Source organism: Mytilus californianus, unplaced genomic scaffold (assembly GCF_021869535.1).
Source record: "Mytilus californianus isolate M0D057914Y unplaced genomic scaffold, xbMytCali1.0.p SCAF_75, whole genome shotgun sequence".
In the NCBI taxonomy this organism is placed as follows: domain Eukaryota; kingdom Metazoa; phylum Mollusca; class Bivalvia; order Mytilida; family Mytilidae; genus Mytilus; species Mytilus californianus.
In genome coordinates this window covers 626617-643997 of record NW_026262729.1, presented here as the reverse complement: position 1 = coordinate 643997, position 17381 = coordinate 626617, and the positions used below count along the sequence as shown (strand labels likewise).

General features: G+C 31.2%; 1 protein-coding gene across 6 annotated transcripts in view; it reads right to left on the bottom strand.

Annotated features, from left to right (window-relative positions):
* LOC127710371 (chloride channel protein 2-like) overlaps positions 1 to 17381 on the bottom strand; it is a 67620-nt gene that overhangs the window by 30866 nt on the left and 19373 nt on the right. For all 6 annotated transcript variants that reach the window (XM_052216186.1, XM_052216187.1, XM_052216189.1 and 3 more), the window contains exons 4-14: positions 15715 to 15843; positions 12204 to 12337; positions 11147 to 11221; positions 10212 to 10290; positions 8628 to 8753; positions 7434 to 7518; positions 6747 to 6848; positions 5012 to 5096; positions 4066 to 4218; positions 3323 to 3392; positions 2633 to 2841 (exon numbers count right to left, since the gene is read on the bottom strand). In XM_052216186.1, coding sequence (XP_052072146.1) covers positions 2633 to 2841; positions 3323 to 3392; positions 4066 to 4218; positions 5012 to 5096; positions 6747 to 6848; positions 7434 to 7518; positions 8628 to 8753; positions 10212 to 10290; positions 11147 to 11221; positions 12204 to 12337; positions 15715 to 15843 — 1247 coding nt within the window. The remainder of the gene's footprint in view (positions 1 to 2632; positions 2842 to 3322; positions 3393 to 4065; positions 4219 to 5011; positions 5097 to 6746; positions 6849 to 7433; positions 7519 to 8627; positions 8754 to 10211; positions 10291 to 11146; positions 11222 to 12203; positions 12338 to 15714; positions 15844 to 17381) is intronic.

Below are 17381 nucleotides of genomic sequence, written 5' to 3'. Positions count from 1 at the left end.
TCGATGGGTCTTTGCTGATTTTTGTCATACATTGTAACTCATAGCAATACAAAAAAAGGTCCGCAATAAGTGGTCCACAGTTAGTCCCCATTGGAATTCCGATAACCTGACGATATACAGAATCTCCAAAGCGAACAAAAATGTTATCTAGTAAAAATTCAAGGGCATATATAGTATCAAAGCATGTCCAATTGACATAGTTTTTTTGTTTATTGCTACTAAAAAATGACCTAAAAGAGTTTGAACATATATATTCACATTCTGACTTTTTAAATGCCCATTTAATTAGGTGTGTGAATTTTTTCTTAATGAGAATGTGAGGCAATGTGGTATATAGGGTAGAAAAATCAAAACTTTGAACAGATTCAAAATCACCAATATATGCATGTAATTTATCAAGTACTTCCAACGAGTTCTTGACACTCCAAAAGTAATTAATTCCACTATTTTCGAAGGTCTTATTTGAACAATTTATTATCAGGTTTTTGATTGTACCAAGTGTACTGGAAAGAAGAATAGACAATTTAGTAGTGGAACAATGGCTTGAAGACAAACTAAATCTATATTTGTAAGGTGTTTTGTGTAGCTTCGGAAACCAATACATAGTTGGGACTTTCATTGTATTTGGTTCTGCTTGTAAAGCGGTAGCTAAAAGTTTATGTTTGTTACAGATGTCGTTTTCTGAAAATGGAGTCAGTTGGAATGTTGGTGAATTGGTGATTTCTTTTTTCAGAACCTCAATGTAAAATTTATGTCAAACAATAATAATATTATTAGCAGCTTTATCGGCCGGGACAAAAACAAATTCCTTGGCTAGTTCTTTTAGTTTATGTTTGATTCAAGAAATAGGTTTATTGTGGTTATTGTTAAGAGTAAAATGTTCTTTAAAATGTTGAATACGTATATCAACTATGTTCATTACTGAATTAAAAAAAGAGTCCAAAGATTTTTTGTCAGCTTTTTCCCGTTTTATCCATTTCAAACAGTAAGTATGGAGTGAGTCGTAAATGATATTACGACACTCATTCCAATTAATAATTGACGGGGGACGATATTTAGGTCCTTTACTGAGGAATGATTTTAACTCTCGGTCTTGAACGATGTTAAGATCTCCTGTTATAACATGGGAAATGGGTGCATAAATGTATTCGGAATTACTGCAATTACATGAAGTAGGTGTATTTTCACTGATATTAATATCTTTACACAATTGGCTATAATTAAACACAAATTTCCGGGTAGATTTCTTGTAAATATAACAAATAAGAGGGAGCTCAGTCTTATCAAAATATCCCAGAATTTGTTCTTTAACAGAATGGTCGTTAAAAATACCAGCAATATTTACAAAATCAAAACCTTTATTGACATACTTTATTTTAATAAACTGTTTTTTATGATCTTCAGGGCGATCAATTTTGGGAAACAGTTTAGAGTAACAATATGCCATTATAATTTGAACGATTTCATACTTAGGACTGCTATATGAAATTGTGTTGCAATCCCCTAAAATTTTCTTTAACTTATTAACCGGTAATGAACAGAGCTTTGTTAACAGATAATGACTGCCGTTGTTTTTTGAAATAGAAATTAGGTCCGAAATATTGGTATGATTGGTCCGAAATTTTCTTTGATTGCGATTTTTTCTACGACCATGAGAACGGTTTTTACGAACAGTTTTAGAAACTATATCCAAAATGTTAACAGAATCGGTTCTTGATATATTACCAATTCCCATGATATTATCATTAAGACCGAGAGGGTAGACTGTCTGTAATTTTTTAATCCAATGTAATTCAATTATTTTCCGTGATCGTACAAACTTTGAATGAGATTCACCAGGCTGCTTATTTACTACTTCTAAAGGTTGAACTGCTAAATATTTAATAGGATGATTGTGCTTCTTAAGGTGTTGATAAATGATACTTTTGAATTTATTGGGTCTTTTAAAACGATACAGATGTTCTTGAGTGCGTTTAGATAAATATCGTCCAGTTTCACCTACGTACTGAATACCGCATCCCGGTTTGTTTTTACTGTTATATCAGTTTCAAAATTTAAAGAAAATGTGCGACCATTAAACGTGGACCTTACCGTATTGTTGGTGGAAAGACGGGGACATGTAAGTCATTTTTTGGCATGACACTTATCGATAGAAGGGTATCCACGATTTTTATTGTTAAAAATGTTAGCGATGGTAGTATTTTTAGATAAGCGATTTTGAAGATTGAGACGTGTAGATACCCTTTGAATGCTGCTCAATTTCAGGAAGCTCAGATTTGTAGTTCCTGAAAAAAGAAAATGTTATGGAACTGACAAACAGATTGAGGTAAACCAGTATACCCTTATCTTCAGAATGAAGTATAATAATACATACAAAAACTAGGAAAAGATGACTGATTTGACCTGTCAGTTCATATTCTCTTTCATTATTGATGTGGTCTTATCTAATGAGAATAAAGGGTGGTTTAAAATAATACTTACAACATCATTATCTCACATCATTGATATGGTCTTATCTAATGAGAAAAGAAAGGCATTTAAAATAATAGTTACAACAATTCTATCCCATTATTCAAATGATCCATCTTATAAGAAAAAAAGAAAAAGGGGGGGGGGGGTAAATAATACTTACAACAACAGGTAGAACATGACTGATTTGTCCTGTCAGTTCAAATACTATCACAGATGTAGATATGGTTCTAGTAACACTGCCTGCCAAAGAAGCTGCTCCTGTTATTGCATAACCTCCTGGTACAATTTTATGTACCAGTCCAGCAGCAGCTAACCCTAGAGGAAACCAGGCTGCCATGGCTTCTCCAATTAACCTACCAAAACCTGCTCCTGTAAAAGATACAATTCAAATCATAAAACTTTAAAAATACTTAATACTTATGTTGCTTATCTTTTCTTTACATTTTTGCATGTTTAACTTCAACTTTTTTTTATTTTGCTGAACACCAATTGACTGCAGAATGTTCATTTTCATTCTAAATTATAGCGAAAATTTAACATGTAAACTAGGCAAAAGCTTCAAATTCAATGGATAATGACTGTATGGGCATGACCTGAAAATCTCCTTTGAAATGAGATATGCTAATACTAATACAATTGCATACCAAATAGCATAGACTCAAGATTAGTGGTTTCTTTTATATTGACCTCATCACAAACTTTAACAATTTGTTGACGCTGCCTAAAACGCCTGCACACATAAGTCTTGCCTCTGTGATTCTTAAGGCAAAACAAAAATGATACCCTTTGAATAATACAATGTGTTCTTATTTCAACGTAAGTTAATAATTTGTTTCGGGAAGGTACCTACCAACCATAAACACCGGTACAAACACACCAGCAGGAATAGGCAGAGTATTACATATAGCACCAAACAAAAACTGAAAGTAAAATAAATATAGGTCACAGTGACACAAGTATCGGTAACATAACAACAAGTGAGCAAACACACTGCAAATTTATTGAAACACATAATGAAAGAAGCTGCAAGAAAATCAGCAGTTGCCTGTAGCTATAAAAATAAAATATGATGTTTTCATCCTAAAGTTCATGCAAAATCTAGTTTAAATGCAATGTATTGAAGTAGTCCTGAACAAGAGCTAAATTTCTTATAGACATACACTGCGGTAAATTATCTTGTTAATTTTGGCATGCAATCTATATTTCCGAAACAATAAACCATATGCCAGTATACTTTTATGGTGAGGTTATGACCATTGAAATAGCTTTAAAAAAGACACGGTAAAATAGAAAAATTGTTAAAAATCTTGATGCAAATTGTTTACAAGAACATAAATTTAAATTCAAGTATGCTATATTTGTTATTACCTAACACCAAGATGACTTTCCTTAGAATATCTCATGTTTGTTTGATTGATTGATTAGTGTTTAACGCCACTTTCAGCACTATTGGCTAAATGTGGCGGTCAGTTTTTATTGGCAAATGGAAGCGATGCATATAAGCAAACAGTTAACTATATTTTACAATTTCATACAGACAAAGCTAGTTAGACAAGTGATTGTATGTGAAGACAAATAGAGAAGTATACTCACATGCATGATTATAAACAAAACAAGAGTAACATAGACATTAGTATCAGGATGTATCCAATGACTTAAGATCTTCTCATCTTCAAGGTCATCTGCTTGACCTATTGTCCAAGTTATATTACTAAATAATTCGTTGATTGCTTGTTTATTGGTCAACTGAAATGATAAAGATAAAAATAGAATGTACAATATTCAATTAAAATAAATTTATTTAGTCTAAAAGAAAAAACCACACTGAATAAAAAAAATGAAAAGATGTATCTAGTCATTTATGTATGGCAGAAGGGGCATGATCTTTCATGCATATTTCAACTGAAATAAACAAATAAAAACACAGCTGTTTGTCTTATATCAATGGTCTAACACAAAAACTCATTTTGATATGCATCAAATTAAAGGACTTAACATTGAGTGTTGACAATAGTGTCTAAATAACACTGCTGCCTCTCCTTCCCACACATTGAAAGAAAGGAAGACAAACGACTTTTGTATGACCTTCTGTCTACTGGTACTGCAATGTGCCTGTTGCAAACCAGGAACATGTGGTGTACTGTGTCTCTTTTTTGACTTCACAATTGTTTTTCTGAAGTTTTAGACTTTTCAATTTATTTTTTTTATGTTAAGACCTTCTAGGTCTTCTCAATGTAAATTCTTGAATAGTTAGATATTACTTATTTGTTATCTTTTAGGTAATCACACCATAAATCATTTTTTAAGTCATGTTTATGAAGAGAAAAAAACATCTTTTATAATTGTTTTAACTTGATTTTCAATTTTTTTTTTCTGCTTTTGGTGTAAATACTTTCAATCAAGAATAAATAAATTATGGATTTTCACAATGTTTCTATTTGTTTTGTCACTTGCTATATTTTTGTTTTGTTCAAACATAATTAAAAAAAATGAGGATTTTCAATGTGACAAATATTCCAGAAACAAAAAAAAAACTTACCATGCCAGCAAAGAACTGGCCAAAACCTGGAGGGAATGTTAAAGATGATATAACAAAGGCAACCATTCCTGGGTAAATGAAACGACTGAAAAATAAAGAAAACTATCTATAATAAATATACACAATTTATATCATTCTAAGCATATTCTTCTGAGCAAGAAAGTTAACATATAGTTTCATAAACCTCTAACAACTACAATGAAGAAAATAATATCTGCATAATATTAGTCATAAAATCACTATCATTTCAATTATAAGCTTCAAATTAATTAAACCAATGAAATCAGGTGCATACAAATACTGTAATTTTTCGAAATAAATGTTTTTTATGAATGGAAAAAAAATCTCAGATGGCATATTTATAAACTAACTTTCATTCAAATGATGCATATTTCAATAAGAATCTATTTGAATCACATTAATAAAAAAAGAAGCAGAAGATATCTATGGGCGATTGCTTATTTTCACATTTCAGTTAACTTTTGATGATTTGCATTAGTAAATTCATACATTAATACCTGGATTTTCAGTAAATTGAATATATCCATTCCCTGAACCTGTGAATCAAGATAAATTTCAAAAGTAAAAATTAAAAGGAATTTGTATCACTCACCATTGACACAATGTTTATAATTGTCTTCCTGATCAAAACAACTAAAAAGTTAAAAAATGTTTTTTCTTAACCTGTACAGAAGCAACAAAGTGGGATTTAATTTAGAAAACATTATAAATAAAAGGTAGACTAGTGGAAAAAAAACAAACACCAAAATTCAACCAAAGTTTAAATTTCTATAAAAGTAGCATATTTATTAATCATAACCCAGATCCAGTTACGGTCACAAGGTCAAAATTTGGAACATACCAGTGCAATGGAACATTGCTATATGTCTCATAACTGTGATGAAATGTTTGTTTGGAAAAAAAATAACATAGGTAGAGATACATGTATATCACATGTATCCGTGAACTATTAACTGTTCACAAAAAATCAGAAACAGCAAATGACTTGCAAATGAATCAGTACCAATTTATCATTCATCAGTTTGAATTACAGGTCAAATCTTTGACCCTACAACAAGTAAATGATTACCGGAGATTACAATGTCGTTATTATGTTGCTACTGGTAAACCAATCTCTGCAAGCCATGTATTAACAATAGATTTATGAAGTGTTGCATTTATTTTTATACATTTATTTGTAATAGATAGTTTTATATTGTTATTTTATTACTATAATAAATACTAGAAAAGGTGTTTGTTTACAATTTCAAGTGGCTTGCCCCATTTTCTTAGAAAAAATATCCCAATCTTCATTATTTTTATCTCATAGGTAAAGGAATGTTTAAGAATTTCTAGGCATCAATTTTTCATAAAGGGGGGTTGTATTAAGGGGTCTCATCTCAAATTCCGGAGAAAATAAAAGCCAAATTCCGAATTCCTATGAAAACAATGTGTCCTTTTCCAGCATCACCATGTTATTAAATCCAAAATTTCAAAAGATTTAACTGGCTATTCCTCGAATTAAATGACTCAATCCCCATATCCTGAAAAGGGTCCTTCTGCCCCTCTTGATAAGATATTTATAGTTTTAATAATACTTAGCTCAACTAAAATGCCACTATTATCATATATAATTCATACAGGTAAAAATTGAAATTTGAACCCCTTCCTCAAACTTAAATCCTGAATAATTTTTCTTGCATACATTCACAGCTTGATAATTAATTGCACTTACTTTTTCTGTAAAAAATTAGTAAGTCTTCTTCTTTTTCTTGTAAACAAAATAATTTTTCTATGTAACAATATAAATAAGGCACCTGCAAACCCACATATCACTCTACAATATAAAAATTAATCAAAATGTTTTAATAACTTTGTAAAAATGATTTTTATCTGAACATATTTTGTACTTATTCAAAGTAAAATAGATAAATTTAGAAGGTGAAATTTGCAATATGAACTAAGCATTGCCTAAAAAATTCCTCAATAGATAATTGTAAAAGTTATGGAGATAAACTGCTTGGTATTCATTGCCACATTCTGTATGTGCCTGTCCCAAATCAGGAGCCTGTAATTCTGTGGTTGTCATTTGTTGCTGTTCATCATATTTCTTTTTCCTTTATTATTTTGTACATAAATCAGGCTGTTTTTTTCTCGTTTGAATTGTTTTACATTTGACATTTCGGGGCCTTTTATAACTTACTATCAGGTAAGGGTTTTGCTCATTGTTGAAGGCAGTACAGTGATCTATAGCTGCTAAATTTTCAAATAATTTGTTCTCTGGTGGAGAGTTGTCTCATTGGCAATCATACCACATCTTCTTATTTTCATATAGAGTATATACTATCTGCATTCATCAGGATTGAGTCTTGCAAGCTTCAAACTGAAATAGTTATAAATTTAAACATTCTATGTATCTTACCCTATAAAACTGTATGCCACCAGTTCTAAGGCATCAAATGGGTACTCTGTTCTTAAATTGGTCTTAAATAAAGCTGTGATAGTTTCTGGAAGTAATAAAAAATACAGTAAAATAAAAACAAGAATTTGGACTCATTTTAATTGTGGAATACCATTTTTTGTGGATTTTGTGGATATAGTTAAACTACTAATTCAAATGATTAACAAATTTCACATTTTCCAAAGGCTTGTGAACACATTTTGCAAAACCATGAAATTAAATATCCATGAAAAGTTTTTTCATGCAAATTGGTATCCACAAAAATAAATGAATTCACCGGACTCTTATATTTATAATTCAAAGTATCAGAAATCAGGAAGTTGGTGTCTGACTTATCCAAAAAGCACTCATAAGTTACAATTCATCAATGTAAAGATGCTGATAAAATGTGATGAAAACATCAGCATTCATATAACGTATATTGAAAAATTCAAAGTATCTACATACAGGAAGAAAGTGTTTGACAGATTCAAAAAGCAATCAAACATAAAAACTAAACACTGCCAAGCTGCTGACCAAATATGAAGTCATTCTGTTCAGAAGTTCCTGAGAAAACTGTGACAGAAATATTTGTTGGACAACAAACAGACATAGTGATTGGAAAAAATGAAACACTTTATAAATCTTTTGATTAAAATCCATAACTTTGAATAAAAATTTCAAATCAAAAGGGAGCTTACTTTCAACAATCTCAAAACAATATGAAGTCATATGTAAACTGATCCTAGCATATTAGAGTTAATGTGCCATGTGCAAAATTGTCTAAAATCAAATGGTTAAAGTCTAAAACTCTAAAATAACAAATCAGATTTGTTTTCAACATTGAAAGGGAGTTACTTTCAATAATTTAAAACACAGTGTAAAGCTTCAAGTAAATCAATCCAAGCATAGTCAAGTTAGTGCTTGAAATGTGAAAAATTGGATCAAAGTTGACAGTTTAAGTCCCATTACTCTGGAACAACAAACCAAAGATATTTCAAAAGCTAAAGGGTGCATTCATTTTTCTAATAATTGAAATATTCAATTTAAATTTCATTAAATTTTATCAAAGCATTCTCTAGTGTTTGAACAATGTGTGGACAGTCACAGACAACAATGTACCATAATACCTCCTAACTATGGAGGGCATATAAAAAGAGTAAAATATAAACATACCTTCATGTTGAAACCAGATTGCCAGCAATCTGAATGTAATGGCCCCACATACTGCTGCAAAAAATCCCCTCCAATAATTCCTCACTGCAAAGTAGGTTGCTGTGACTTCTATACTAAATAATACTCCTAAAAATTCAAATATTACAAATTTCACATGGAACAATATGTATGTTTTTACCCTGCAATCAATGGGATAGGAAGATTTGTATATGCAAGATGTGTTTCTTTAAAGTCACATGAAACTTCAAATTTAAAAAAAGTTGAATATGTTTTATATACTTGAATGGCTAACTATTACTCTAAAACAAGCTTACATGAACTTTTTCATAAAATAAACTGTTGACACAGAGATATGTCTCGCCTTTGTTGAAATTAAAATAACAATACTTTAACATGTAAGTTATGCAAATATTCAAAGTCAATGAACCATGACTGAAGGTACATGGCAAAACAATCTCCATGGAAATGAGATGTGCCAATGCTAATACAACTGCATACCAAATACCATAGACTTATCATAAGTCCTTCCCTTTCAACAAACCTAAACACAAACATTGACTTGTAAACTATGTAAAAGTTTCAAAGTCAATGAACCATGATGAGGGGGTGGGGCTATATAATCTCCATGGAAACGATAATTGCAAATGCAAATAAAAATTGGCATACCAAATATCATTGACTTAACATTAGCAGTTCATCTTAAACTGATCTAATCACAAACTAATACATGTAAACTAAGCAAAAGTTTCAAAGTCAATAGACCATGTCTCGAGGGGCGGGACCAATTATTCTCCATGGAAATGAGATATGCAAATGCTTATACAACTGCATACCAAATATCATTGACTTACCACTAGTGGTTCCCCATAAACTGACCTAATCACAAACTAATACATGTAAACTAAGCAAAAGTTCCAAAGTCAATAGACCATGACAGAGGGGGCAGGGCCAAATAATCTCCATGGAAATGAGATGTGCCAGTGCTAATACAACTGCATACCAAATATCATTGACCAACCACTAGTGGTTCACCTTAAGCTAGACCTAATCACAAACTAATACATTGTTGATGCTGCCACTGGAAAAAGCATACCTATGTCTCGCTTTTTAACTCCGTCAAGGCGAGACAAAAACCTTTATATCATCAAAATCTTCATAAATGTACTGCTTATGAATTATTGTCTCCCCGTACACTAATTCACAGATATTTTCCCATATGCAGTGACCTTCATTACAAGACCTCTCATCTTGAAACAAACATGCACTGTAAGTAATAACTGATTCTTAAAGAACAAATTTAATACAACAAAACAGGTGTTTTTAATCTGATAAAATATTAAAACTAACATCTTTCTCCCTGGCAGAAAACTCTCAATGTTTCAACTGATGTGTGAATAATATAACCAATAAAATATAATTACACACAAGAAAAAATATTCTTGATGAATCCAAAGTATAATGTTCATGGTGAAAGCTATTTATTTTTATCTTTTTATTGTTGCATCAAGATATAACTCTGCATCCTATGAATGACAGGCAAAGATGCAATACAGAGTCAAAAGGTAAAACAATTATAAAATTTACCTCCAATAGGAGCAGCGAAAGTGCCTGCAACCCCAACAGCACAGGCAGCAGCTAACATTTCTGTTCTTCTGGATTCATTCTAAAATAGACAAAATAGACTACTTACCAAAAAGAAAATCTTATAATTACATATTTGTCAATGTCATGCTCTTTGTTCATTTTAAACATGGTTAGGCATTGTATTAATTTTTAAATATCATTATATTGAGCAATAGCGACAAATTTCATCCCTCCCCATACCAAAATGAGCATAGGTAATAATATGAAAAGTTAATTCTAATAGGAAAATTCAGAACTTGTTTTGTTTGAAGCTGACCTATAAGGCATGTTATAACGGCAGCTATTTTTATTTAATGAAGCAAAAAAAACTCTAGATAAACAATGGTTTTACAATTAAAAGTTGTACAAATACAAAAAGATTTATATTCTAAAAGATTTTATTCAATTTCTTTACAAGCAACTCATGCAGAAATGTCTATTTGAACTTCAATTGTGACTTCAAGTATGTTATTCGAACATGGATTTGTTTACAAAGAAACATAGGAGTGTGATATAGTTAAGTTCACCAATTTTTCCATTTGTAAAGGGGCATAACTCTAGAATGGTAAAAGTGACGCTACCCAAATTCAAACTTTACCTGTGTTTTGTGGCAATAAGTATTGTGAATAAGTTTCATAACATTTGGTTGAGGCATACTAAAGTTAGAGAACGGAATCCAATTTCGGGATGTATGTTCATACGGATGGATGGACGTACAGACGGACAAGGGTAACACTTAATGCCCCCTTCGCTGCGGTGGGGGGCATAAAAATGTCAAAAACAAATTGCTGTAAAGTCAGCTAGACAGGGGGAAAAGTCATAAAAAATATTTGTGAAAATAATTTGATTTAGAGTATTGAATGACCTAAATTATGGACCTACCTGAATAAACTTACCTGATAAACCCCTTTAAATGATGAAAGTTTCCCCAACAAGGTAGCTACAATACTGGCTATATGTACAAATGGACCCTGTAAAACATAGAATCTTATACATATATATATATATGAATTGTGAAATATATTTAATATACTGTAAATTTAGAAATTAATGCATGCGTTTATCATTGCAAACTCTTGACCAATGGAAAAAATGCATAATATAATTAATGTGATTGCAAAATTTTTATGAAATTACAGCAAAAGGTGTTGAGTGGTCAAGCAGTCAAAGTGGACAATTTTGTTGATTCTTAATTTGTGATTGCAATGCAAGCTAGAAGCTGTATAGAGCATGTGTCCTACACTTGAAAACATGTCTAATGTTCATTTTAATCAGTCTCAGTCCATTCTTACTTGGAGGTCGCTAACCAGATTACAAGCTATATGAACTAAGCACCTAAGCATTCAATGTTGTTCTGTTGTTCTGTTCTAACTTTGTTGTATACAATCTAACATAAACATGAATGTTCTTCTGTGTGACAATTTTAGCTTTGTCAGTTGGTAATTAGTTGCAATTGAATTTTAAAAAACTGTCAATTTTCTTGTTTTTTTTTTAAACCAACTGAAATGACATTTCATAAATAATTTCTTTTTTGATAGATGAAACAGTTACTGTAGAGTGTTCAATACATGAGTAAAATTGTAATAATTTTGTGGAAATAAAACAGCTTTTTTTTTTTGATAATACTGAATGGGACAAGACATCTACAAAAAGTAAATCTTGTGACTTATAAAATCTGGTTAAATGTGTTCAAAACTGTACATGCTGGATTTAAATTCATGTATGTTCCCATCCTGATTATAGGTGTGATATTACCTACTGAAAATATAATCCAGTTTTAAGTACAGTGCAATCTTTCTAAACCTAATGTCTCAGTTTTTATGAGGATTTTTAGATGTTTTTTTTTTTATATGACTGTAAGGCCTTTAAAAAAAGTTTAGTTCAGTCAACTTTCCAATTAATATGTAGGATTCATAAGATATTAGGCAATTTTTATACCATATTTTTTCTTACCTCTTTCCCTAAAGTTAAAGTACTTCCTAATGAAGCACAAAGTCCTACAACTTTGGCAATAAGTGTTTTAAATGTTAAAAATTCTTTAAGAACAACTCCACGTAAAATAGTCTTCATTTCTGGTATACCAGATCCTAAAAAAAAAATGAGAAAAAATTGTTGATTCCGTTAGAAAAGGGAAAATATCAAACCTTGGCAAAATCTGTATTGGAAAATATCTGATCTTGCTATTTCTATGTTGTATGAGATGATATAATATAATATTCAGAATATCTTGTATTTATCTATCTCAATAAAAGTGGTGTATAAAATAAACATAATGTGTTTAACAGTAATTAATTTTGGTATTATGGTATTTGTGACTTTTTTTATGGTCTAAGTTATTATGATCTGTCTAAATTTGTTTAAGAATCAAAAAGTGAATATCCTCAGAGATGTTCACCTTACATAATGTCTCACACGGAGATTTTCTTTGTCCTAAGTGACACATATTACCGATTTGTAAGGTCTGGATTATGACTTAAATATAAGAAGATGTGGTATGATTGCCAAGATTCACAACTCTTCATTTCTTTAATTGTTTTGGTCATTTTTTTCTATTTATTATTGTTTTTCCCATTTGTCTCTTTTTGTCTATTTTGTTTGCCTATTATTCTCCATTCTGTAAACCCCACCCAGACCCTCATATTCTCCATTCTGTAAACCCCCACCCAGACCCTCATGCATTGGACGGTGATGTGTAATAAATTGTCATCAAAATAATGATTGAAATACAATAGTGACTCAAAAAACACTTATCCATCTTCATAGGTTTTAAGTTTACAATCTCTCTTTACCTTAACCCACAAATTAACACATAAAACATATCAAGTACAGTAGTTCCAATGATGTACGCAAGGGTTGTTTGTTTATAGTACTAAAGCAAAATAGTCGAACTGCAAGCAAGGCTCACCAAATGATACCGCTCATCCTTTTCATAAAGTCTATCATTTACAATGGCAATCCCCAAAAGTAATTCAGACCAAAATACAAAATAGAAGGTGCACAGTGGCATTATATGGTAAAGGTTCTGAGAAAGTTTTGTTTAATTATGAGTAGGGTTTAGGAAGAGATTGGAATACAAATGTATACTATAGTGTGCATATATGAAACAGTCCATGTCCTTGTCATCCCAAAGTCAACCCCAAAAATCATTCAAATAAAAAAATGAAATAGGTTTAATAGAACATCATGTGAGTAAGACTGTGTGCTGTTGTTTGTAATAACATTATTACACAGACTGTGAATTCATTAATATATGGTTGTTATAAGTTTTTTTCATAATGGAATTTGATAACAAGCAACAAGTGAAAGTTTTTTTTTAAATTTTTATTGATCTTTTTGGTATTTAACAGATAGTGAATGTTATAGTCATACCAATAGTTCCCTCCCCCTGAAACCTTATAGACACATTCCCTGAAACCTTATAGACACCCTCCCTAAAACCTTATAGACACCCTCCCTTAAACCTTATAGACACCCTCCCTGAAACCTTATAGACACCCTCTCTAAAACCTTATAACCTTATAGACACCCTCCCTAAAACCTTATAACCTTATAGACACCCTCCATGAAACCTTATAGACACCCAATAAAAGTACATGCACCAGACTCCATTTATCACTATAAAAATATAATGTTATCAAAATCTATTTGTGGACTGTAAAGAATAAAGCATTGTCATGTAATTTTCTGATGAAACAAGAAACTGGATGAAGATCTTAGCAAGTTAATGAAATTAAAATGTTAAACATAGAAATGTCCAAATAGACAATTTACGACAGACATTGTAAGACAGTTTACATGATAATAACTACCATGAACCTGTCTTCTAACACCTTTATAAACAATTAATTCTTTACTTTATAAAATCACCTTCTGGCAATTACATGGAAACTGAATTGAGTATATATAATTTTTGCTGTAAAGGCCATCTTATATTTATTCTATATGCAATACATCATTAATATTGCAAACCCTGGGAGAGAAGGAAGAAAATTAAATAAAATGTTCAAACAACAATTACAACTTAGGGATCATCCTGCAGCAATAATCATCTAAGCTTAAGTACAGATGAAAGAAAATTAATAAATGCAGAGGTGATTTGTAAAATAATTTTAATGCATCTCCAACTCCAATGAAATTACTTTTCTCTAAAGAGAGCTTTTTGTATGATTGATTTCCAAAATAAATTAATTAAAATGTACCTGTTTTCAAAATAAGTTGTTTTTTTTCTTTTAAAAAATTATTTTTCTTAATCCTACAAGGATTGCTGACATTAAACATGGAATGAAATGAAATTGGTCTTACGTGAATGATATTTGAGATGCTGTTAATTGTACACGTGATGTAACAAAGACTTACACATTTTCAAATCAAAAACTTTAAATGTTGGATAACAAAATTGTTCAGAGTACATGTTTTACAGATATGCTATTAAATGTGGAAATAATCTATCCATTCCAGTACACACGTATGTTCACTGATTGTACGGGTAACAAGACCATAAAATTAAGTTCTAAAAAACGACAAAAATTACATGTTTTTATTGGCTTAAAAAAAACCTGTAATACATAATTAAATCAATTTTAATTCTTTAACGCTCATTTTTCAGTATATACAAGAAGTTCTCAATAACCTTTATTTCACTATTACGGTTGTATTGTTCCAATATATGACTTTAAATGTAAAAAGTATTCATCTGTGAAGACAATATGTTGTGAATGCACATGTTTTTCAAATACAATAAAAAATCAATAAATTCAACTTAGAACAATCTTTGTTGCATAAGTTATTTCATTAACTTTGTCAAAGGAAACTTCAAGGAAACAAAAACGCTTTTTATAAATAATCTGTAGCTTCAAGAAAAGCATTACCTACAACTCAAGGTTCAATCTTTAATCAGAAAATTACTAACCATACTAAAATATGATAAAACTTATAAAATGAAACCCATATAAAATTGAGAATGGAAATGGGGAATGTGTCAAAGAGACAACAACCAGACCATAGAACAGACAACAGCAGAAGGTCACCAACAGGTCTTCAATGTAGCGAGAAATTCCCGCACCCGGAGGCGTTCTTTAGCTGGCCCCTAAACAAATATATATACTAGTTTAGTGATAATGAACGTAGACTGACTGAGGACTTAGCTTTCATTACACAGGTTCAGTTTTTAACAAGTGTTAGTGTCTATAGAACACCACGCCCCACTCACACTATTGTATTTCCATGTTCAGTGAACCATGAAACTGGGTCGCGACCATAATTTAACATATTCTTTTTAAAAATTTGCATCATAATGAATATGTTAACTTAATTTCAAGTTGATGACTTGATGTGACCACTTTCTTAGACAGAGCATAAAGATTAAACACAGTGTATAGTTTAAACTTATTTTTATTTTTAAATGTAGATGGGTTTCACTGTATTAAAGTTACATTACCGTATTTCCATGACAATATAAACTTACCCACAGCTTGAGGGGACACTAAATGTGTGAATCCAGTAGCAAATAATATAAATAATATTGTGTATGATATCCAGGCAAAATACTGTAGAGGTAGAGAGAATGCCAACTCTGTATACAGCCACATCTTAGCTGCAAATAAATCAACAAATATGAAATCCAGACAAAATACTGCTGAAAAGGAGAGGTTAACTTTGCTGAATTGGAGTTGTAAAGCCATATTTCAGCAATAAAATATTTATAGATATATAATATTGTTATAAAAATAAATCAATCCAAAAATAGATTTCCCCCAAGGGTGACAGTGGAATAGACATATGGTCATTTGGTCTTTTTCTGACCGGCAGTAAAACCCTTGCCAAAGTGGGGTTTGATAATAGATAAATAAATAAGTAAATGGGAAACATGTGCACACATAAATTCTGTTTAACCCCATCACATTGTGTGCTTGTACTAATTCTGCCTTATTGGACCATGTGTCGCTCAAGTTGTTTGTTTTCTTTTATACATCTTTTCTTGGAAGAGTCATAAAATGGTAGCTGCAATGGTCTGTTTTACTGTCCCACACTTTAATTAATTCTTGTTATATTTTTTTATGTATTAAGAAATACTCTGTTATAAAAAGATGGGTTTTTATACAACCACATCTTATCTATAAAATAAATAGTAAAGAACAGAAAAACAAAGGATATGGGGTATCCATCCATGACACAAAATCAGTACATGCACAGCAAAAAAAAAAACACACAAAAAGTAAAGGAACAGCGCTTTTATTGCTGTTCTTCATCTCAAAGTCACAGAGAGGCCTTCAACACGGAGCAAAAAAAACTCTCACATCACTACAAGTTTAAGACAGCCCCTAGCACCGGTCGTTATTGTTTGCCTGACAAATCATTTTCCATTTGACTATAAAACTGTTCCAGAGGAGTATTGAAAATGTTTCAGTCAAACAGATGACCTCGTGGTCATTTGGTATTGAATCAAGTCTACCACATCTAAGAGGGGGTGTAGGAGGGGTCCTGATCCCGAAATCCCGGGCTTAAAAACATGAAATCCTGAGGTCCCGAATTTAAAGAAATTCAAATCCAGACATTCCGTAATTCGAAAAAAGGAATCCCGGATCCCGAAAGGATCAATCCCGAAATCCAGAGCTTGAATACACCGGATCCCAAAGTCCTGATAAAGGTCCTAATCCCCCCCCCCCCTCATCTAATTTGGAAGAAGAGCACAGAAGCACTGATAGAAACTATCAATGGTCATAAACTTTAATATTTTGCTATGGAATAGCAGACAGAGAAGAAAGACATTTCTGAGGTCATCAAGGTCTAATATTTCTACTGTTTATTTGCAAATTTTTTACATTTGTCTCTGTAGGGTCTTCTCATTAACATACTTCAAATACATGTTTTATTATATTTAAAACACATAATGTATGAAAATTTCATGGTTATAAATTAAATTTTCACCCATAGAAACAGGGGTCAGTTGACAGTCATTAATAATGTTAACACTTTGTTCTACATGTCTATTTAACCTGTGGCTACAAATAGCACTGACATTTAAATTTACATTTCAGCTAATAAAACACCATAAACATGTAAGATTATGGCAAATAACAAATGGAGTGCCACTCCACCCCTTCTTATTCTTACCGTTATTTATCAGTGTGA